Source organism: Haplochromis burtoni, unplaced genomic scaffold (assembly GCF_018398535.1).
Source record: "Haplochromis burtoni strain Fernald_Lab_line unplaced genomic scaffold, NCSU_Asbu1 Contig_874, whole genome shotgun sequence".
NCBI lineage: Eukaryota > Metazoa > Chordata > Actinopteri > Cichliformes > Cichlidae > Haplochromis > Haplochromis burtoni.
This window is the reverse complement of record NW_024583235.1, coordinates 1,607-11,314: the sequence shown is the minus strand read 5'-3', so window position 1 is coordinate 11,314 and position 9,708 is coordinate 1,607. Positions and strand designations below refer to the sequence as shown.

At 41.5% G+C, this 9,708-nt stretch overlaps 1 protein-coding gene across 1 annotated transcript in view; it reads right to left on the bottom strand.

The window, feature by feature from the left end:
* LOC102313258 (activating signal cointegrator 1 complex subunit 3) overlaps positions 1 to 9,708 on the bottom strand; it is a gene marked incomplete at its 5' end in the record, with an annotated part of 24,908 nt that overhangs the window by 13,997 nt on the left and 1,203 nt on the right. Inside the window, 2 exon segments of the mRNA XM_005950934.2 lie at positions 8,781 to 8,913; positions 9,115 to 9,235. Coding sequence (XP_005950996.2) covers positions 8,781 to 8,913; positions 9,115 to 9,235 — 254 coding nt within the window.

Below are 9,708 nucleotides of genomic sequence, written 5' to 3'. Positions count from 1 at the left end.
GCCAACACACCATCATATATGGTAAATGGCCTGTATTTATATAGCGCTTTACTAGTCCCTAAGGACCCCAAAGCACTTTACATATCCAGTCATCACCCATTCAGCACACATTCACACACTGGTGATGGCAGCTACATTGTAGCCACAGCCACCCTGGGGCGCACTGACAGAGGCGAGGCTGCCGGACACTGGCGCCACCGGGCCCTCTGACCACCACCAGTAGGCAACGGGTGAAGTGTCTTGCCCAAGGACACAACGACCGAGACTGTCCAAGCCGGGGCTCGAACCGGCAACCTTCTCGATTACAAGGCGAACTCCCAACTCTTGAGCCACGACCGCTCATTGTCCCTATTTTGTTAAATACTCAACAAAAACCAGCGAGACAAAATGTGCGATCTCTTTTATCGTGTAGGTGCTATTAGCGTCCTCGGAGAGTGATTTAACGCCCTGGCACCTCGCCGCTGCTGTTACCTCTAATGTTTACGTTTATGATAAACATCAATCTAAGACTTGAAGAGAGCTGCGAGGCCCTCAGAGCACCAGTGGGTCTGACGAAGGAGAAGAAATCACTGTAACACACACAGTGTAAAACACACACACACACATTGTAAAACACACACACACACAGTAAAACACACACACACTAAACACAGCTATTAAAACACACACACACACACACACACACACACACACACACACACACACACACACACACACACAGTGTAAAACACACGCACAAACACACACACAGTATAAAACACACACACACAGTATAAAACACACACACACAGTATAAAACACGCACACACAGTATAAAACACACACACACAGTATAAAACACACGCACACAGTATAAAACACACACACACAGTATAAAACACACACACACAGTATAAAACACACACACACACACAAGAAAAACACACACACACACAAAACACACAAAAACACACACACACACAGTATAAAACACACACACACAGTATAAAACACACGCACACAGTGTAAAACACACGCACACAGTGTAAAACACACACACACAGTGTAAAACACACGCACACAGTGTAAAACACACACACACAGTGTAAAACACACACACACACACACAGTGTAAAACACACGCACACACAGTGTAAAACACACACACACAGTATAAAACACACACACACAGTATAAAACACACACACACAGTGTAAAACACGCACACAGTGTAAAACACACACACACAGTATAAAACACACGCACACAGTATAAAACACACACACACAGTGTAAAACACACACACACAGTGTAAAACACACGCACACAGTGTAAAACACACACACACACACACAGGTAAAACACACGCACACAGTTAAAAACACACCACACAGTATAAAACACACACACACACACAGTATAAAACACACACACACAGTATAAAACACACGCACACAGTGTAAAACACACACACACAGTGTAAAACACACCACACAGTGTAAAACACACCACACAGTAAAACACACGCACACAGTGTAAAACACACACACACACACACACAGTGTAAAACACACGCACACACAGTTAAAACACACCACACACAAGTATAAAACACACACACACAGTAAAACACACACACACACAGTGTAAAACACACACACACACTTATAAACACGCACGCAGTAAAAACACACACACACAGTGTAAAACACACGCACACAGTATAAAACACACGCACACAGTGTAAAACACACACACACAGTATAAAACACGCACACAGTAAAACACACACACACAGTGTAAAACACGCACACAGTATAAAACACACGCACACAGTGTAAAACACGCACACACAGTATAAAACACAACGCACACAGTATAAACCACGCACACAGTGTAAAAACACACACACACAGTAAAAACACACACACAGATAAAACACACACACACAGTTAAAACACACACACACAGTATAAAACACACACACACAGTGTAAAACACCACACAGTATACACACACACACAGTATAAAACACACACACACAGTATAAAACACACACACACAGTGTAAAACACGCACACACAGTGTAAAACACACACACACAGTGTAAAACACGCACACAGTATAAAACACACACAGTATAAAACAGACACACAGTGTAAAACACGCACACACAGTATAAACACACACACACAGTATAAAACACGCACACAGTATAAAACACACACACACACAGTGTAAAACACACGCACACAGTATAAAACACACGCACACAGTGTAAAACACGCACACACAGTATAAAACACACACACACAGTGTAAAACACACGCACACAGTAACACACGCACACAGTATAAAACACACACACACAGTGTAAAACACGCACACACAGTATAAAACACACGCACACAGTATAAAACACGCACACACAGTATAAAACACACGCACACAGTATAAAACACACACACAGTATAAAACACACACAGTATAAAACACACACACACAGTGTAAAACACACGCACACAGTATAAAACACACACACACAGTTAAAACACACACACAGTATAAAACACACACACACAGTGTAAAACACGCACACACAGTATAAAACACACACACACAGTGTAAAACACACACACAGTATAAAACACACACAGTGAAAACACACACACACAGTATAAAACACACACACACAGTAAAAACACACACACACAGTGTAAAACACACACACACAGTAAAACACGCACACACAGTATAGAACACACGCACACAGTGTAAAACACGCACACACAGTATAAACACACGCACACAGTGTAAAACACACAGACACAGTATAAAACACACACACACAGTGTAAAACACGCACACACAGTATAAATCACACACACACAGTGTAAAACACGCACACACAGTATAAACACACGCACACAGTGTAAAACACACAGACACAGTATAAAACACACACACACAGTATAAAACACGCACACACAGTATAACACACACACACAGTGTAAAACACGCACACACAGTATAGAACACACGCACACAGTGTAAAACACACACACACAGTATAAAACACACACACACAGTGTAAAACACGCACACACAGTATAAATCACACACACACAGTGTAAAACACGCACACACAGTATAGAACACACGCACACAGTGTAAAACACACAGACACAGTATAAAACACACACACACAGTGTAAAACACGCACACAGTATAAAACACACACACACAGTGTAAAACACACGCACACAGTATAAAACACACACACACAGTGTAAAACACGCACACACAGTATAAAACACACACACACAGTATAAAACACGCACACACAGTATAAAACACACGCACACAGTGTAAAACACGCACACACAGTATAAAACACTCACACACAGTATAAAACACACTCACACAGTGTAAAACACGCACACAGTATAAAACACACGCACACAGTGTAAAACACACACACACAGTATAAAACACACACACACAGTATAAAACACACGCACACAGTATAAAACACGCACACACAGTATAAAACACGCACACACAGTATAAAACACGCACACACACAGGTAAAACACGCACACACACAGTATAAAACACACACACAGTATAAAACACGCACACACAGTAAAACACGCACACACAGTGTAAAACACACACACAGTGTAAAACACACACACAGTATAAAACACACACACACATATAAACACCACACAGTATAAAACACACGCACACAGTATAAAACACACACACACAGTATAAAACACGCACACACAGTATAAAACACACGCACACAGTGTAAAACACACACACACAGTGTAAAACACGCACACACAGTATAAACACACGCACACAGTGTAAAACACACACACACAGTGTAAAACACACACACACAGTATAAAACACGCACACAGTATAAAACACACGCACACAGTATAAAACACACGCACACAGTGTAAAACACGCACACACAGTATAGAACACACGCACACAGTGTAAAACACACACACAGTATAAAACACACGCACACAGTGTAAAACACGCACACACAGTATAAAACACACACACACAGTGTAAAACACGCACACAGTATAAAACACACACACACAGTGTAAAACACGCACACAGTATAAAACACACACACACAGTGTAAAACACGCACACAGTATAAAACACACACACACAGTGTAAAACACGCACACAGTATAAAACACACACACACGTATAAAACACACGCACACAGTGTAAAACACGCACACACAGTATAAAACACACGCACACAGTATAAAACACACGCACACAGTGTAAAACACGCACACACAGTATAAAACACACACACACAGTAAAACACCACACACACAGTATAAAACACACACACACAGTATAAAACACACACACACAGTGTAAAACACGCACACAGTGTAAAACACACACACACAGTATAAAACACACGCACACAGTGTAAAACACACACACACACAGTATAAAACACGCACACAGTATAAAACACACACACACAGTATAAAACACGCACACACAGTATAGAACACACGCACACAGTGTAAAACACGCACACACAGTATAAAACACACGCACACAGTGTAAAACACACACACACAGTATAAAACACACGCACACAGTGTAAAACACGCACACACAGTAAAAAACACGCACACAGTGTAAAACACGCACACAGTATAAAACACACACACACAGTATAAAACACACACACACAGTATAAAACACACGCACACAGTATAAAACACACACACACAGTATAAAACACACACACACAGTATAAAACACACGCACACAGTATAAAACACACACACACAGTATAAAACACACGCACACAGTATAAAACACACACACACAGTGTAAAACACGCACACAGTATAAAACACACGCACACAGTATAAAACACACGCACACAGTGTAAAACACACAACACAGTAAAACACACACACACAGTATAAAACACACGCACACAGTGTAAAACACACACACACAGTGTAAAACACGCACACAGTATAAAACACACACACACAGTGTAAAACACGCACACAGTATAAAACACACACACAGTGTAAAACACCACACACAGTGATAAAACACACCAACACAGTAAAACACACACACAGTATAAAACACACACACACAGTGTAAAACACGCACACAGTATAAAACACACGCACACAGTGTAAAACACACACACACAGTGTAAAACACACACACAGTATAAAACACACACACACAGTGTAAAACACGCACACACAGTAAAACACACACACACAGTGTAAAACACACGCACACAGTGTAAAACACGCACACACAGTATAAAACACACGCACACAGTGTAAAACACACACACACAGTGTAAAACACGCACACAGTATAAAACACACACACACAGTGTAAAACACGCACACACAGTATAAAACACACGCACACAGTATAAAACACACACACAGTATAAAACACACGCACACAGTATAAAACACGCACACAGTATAAAACACACACAGTATAAAACACACACACACAGTGTAAAACACGCACACACAGTATAAAACACACCACACAGTAATAAAACACACGCACACACAGTGTAAAACACGCACACAGTATAAAACACACACACACAGTATAAAACACACACACACAGTATAAAACACACGCACACAGTGTAAAACACACACACACAGTATAAAACACCACACACAGTATAAAACACACGCACACAGTGTAAAACACGCACACACAATAAAACACACGCACACAGGTAAAACACGCACACACAGTATAAAACACACACACACAGTGTAAAACACGCACACAGTGTAAAACACACACACACACAGTATAAAACACACGCACACAGTATAAAACACACGTACACAGTGTAAAACACACACACACAGTGTAAAACACGCACACAGTATAAAACACGCACACACAGTATAAAACACACGCACACAGTGTAAAACACGCACACAGTATAAAACACACACACACAGTGTAAAACACGCACACAGTATAAAACACACACACACAGTGTAAAACACGCACACACAGTATAAAACACACGCACACAGTATAAAACACACGCACACAGTGTAAAACACACGCACACAGTATAAAACACACGCACACAGTATAAAACACACACACACAGTGTAAAACACGCACACAGTATAAAACACACACACACAGTGTAAAACACGCACACAGTATAAAACACACACACACAGTGTAAAACACACACACACAGTATAAAACACGCACACACAGTATAAAACACACGCACACAGTATAAAACACGCACACACAGTGTAAAACACACACACACAGTATAAAACACACGCACACAGTATAAAACACACACACACAGTGTAAAACACGCACACAGTATAAAACACACACACAGTATAAAACACGCACACAGTATAACACACACACAGTATAAAACACACACACACAGTGTAAAACACACACACAGTATAAAACACACGCACACAGTATAAAACACGCACACACAGTATAAAACACACGCACACAGTATAAAACACACACACACAGTATAAAACACACACACACAGTATAAAACACACACACACAGTGTAAAACACACACACACAGTGTAAAACACACACACACAGTGTAAAACACGCACACACTATAAAACACACACACACAGTGTAAAACACACGCACACAGTATAAAACACACACACACAGTGTAAAACACACACACAGTATAAAACACACGCACACAGTGTAAAACACACACACACAGTATAAAACACACGCACACAGTATAAAACACACACACACAGTGTAAAACACACGCACACAGTATAAAACACACACACAGTATAAAACACACGCACACAGTGTAAAACACGCACACAGTATAAACACACGCACACAGTGTAAAACACACAGACACAGTATAAAACACACACACACAGTGTAAAACACGCACACACAGTATAAATCACACACACACAGTGTAAAACACGCACACACAGTATAGAACACACGCACACAGTGTAAAACACACAGACACAGTATAAAACACACACACACAGTGTAAAACACGCACACACAGTATAAATCACACACACACAGTGTAAAACACGCACACACAGTATAACACACGCACACAGTGTAAAACACACACACAGTATAAAACACACACACACAGTGTAAAACACGCACACACAGTATAAATCACACACACACAGTGTAAAACACGCACACACAGTATAGAACACACGCACACAGTGTAAAACACACACACAGTATAAAACACACGCACACAGTGTAAAACACCACACACAGTATATAAACACACACACACAGTGTAAAACACACGCACACAGTGTAAAACACACACACACAGTGTAAAACACGCACACAGTATAAAACACACACACAGTATAAAACACGCACACACAGTGTAAAACACACACACACAGTATAAAACACGCACACACAGTATAGAACACACGCACACAGTGTAAAACACACGCACACAGTATAAAACACACGCACACAGTATAAAACACACGCACACAGTATAAAACACACACACACAGTATAAAACACACGCACACAGTATAAAACACACACACACAGTATAAAACACGCACACACAGTATAAAACACGCACACACAGTGTAAAACACGCACACACAGTATAAACACGCACACACAGTATCTCTCTCTTTCACACAGTATAAAACACACGCACACAGTATAAAACACACGCACACAGTGTAAAACACGCACACACACACAGTATAAAACACACACACACAGTATAAAACACACGCACACAGTGTAAAACACACACACACACACAGTATAAAACACACACACACACAGTATAAAACACACACACACACACAGTATAAAACACACACACACAGTATAAAACACACACACACAGTATAAAACACACGCACACAGTGTAAAACACGCACACACAGTATAAAACACACGCACAGTATAAAACACACGCACACAGTGTAAAACACACGCACACAGTGTAAAACACACGCACACAGTGTAAAACACGCACACACAGTATAAAACACACGCACAGTATAAAACACACGCACACAGTATAAAACACACACACACAGTGTAAAACACACGCACACAGTGTAAAACACACACACAGTATAAAACACACGCAGACACAGTGTAAAACACACACACACACACAAACTCAGTGTATAACACACACACACACACACACACACACAAACAAACACACACAGGGTAAAACACGCACACAGTGTAAAACACACACACACGCACACAAACACACACACAGAGTGTAAAACACACGCACACAAACACACACAGTGTAAAACACACACACACACACAGTATAAAACACACGCACACAGTATAAAACACACGCACACACACAGTGTAAAACACACACACACAGTGTAAAACACTGAGGAACTACGACTGCAGGTGTGTTGTGTGAACAGAAAGCATCATGTAAAGACTGAAAGTATCTCGTCCCACTTAGACGCTCTCAGTGCTGCAGGACAGACTGATCCGAAGGGGAAACAGCAGCATCCTGTTTGTACTGACAGCATGCTTTCACATAAGGCCTGATATGTATCACAGTACTTTAACCTTGGTGTGAACAGTTACGGGTCATAAAGATTTAAATACATTAGACATCCACAGATGGGCCCAGTCTTTGACACTAACAGATGACTATGGCAGGAATCCTGATGATGAAGATTGTGCTGTTACCTGGACTCTACAGGAAACGGCTCGTACAGAAACTTCTTGTAGAAATCCTTCTTTATGTCGTGGACAAGGATGACTGCTTTGCCCTGGTCATCAAACTGAGGACGGCCTGCTCGCCCCATCATCTGCAGCACGTCTACACACACACACACACACACACACTGTTACACACAACCTTTAGAGCAGAACGTTTACGATCTGTTAATGCAGTTTGTTCTGAGCGTCAGTGACAGCTATATGAGAGAGCTTCTTAATGCGGAGTTTAACATCACACAGACTGGAGGAAGCACACTTCCTGTTCCACAGAGACCACACCCAGGCTGTCACTGAGCTGTACCTGTGATGGGGTAGTCCACATAGCGCCTGGATTTGCCATCGTAGTACTCGGTTCCCTTGACGACAACCAGGTGAGCGGGGAAGTTCACTCCCCAGGCCAGAGTGCTGGTAGCAATCAGAACCTGGTGACGTTTTAGAAATGAGTTACAACCAAACAGGACGTGAGATATAGACACAGCAGCTGAGGCGTGACAGTGTCTAACTGTGCACAGGATTAATGTAGCAGCATTCATCCTCTGTAGCACTAACAGACCTGTGTGTGGAGCAGACAGAACAACAGGAAGTGAGGACAGGCAGACGGAGAGAGACAGCTGGGGTTTTGCCCAATTACAGAAATTCCAGGCAAAGGAAAAGCTTTGGAATGTGCTTGAAAGAGCCTGGAAAACTATTCCTGAAGACCACTAAAGGAAATGACAGGAAGGCTTTCCTAAGATAGTTCAGGCTGTGATGAAGAATAAGGAGGTCTTACCGAACACAGACTGTAACGCTGTGAAACATGTCACTATCTCTACTTTCAAGATTAGGCTTCAAACTTTCCTTTTTGCTAAAGCATATAGTTAGGGCTGGACCAGGTGACCCTGAATCCTCCCTTAGT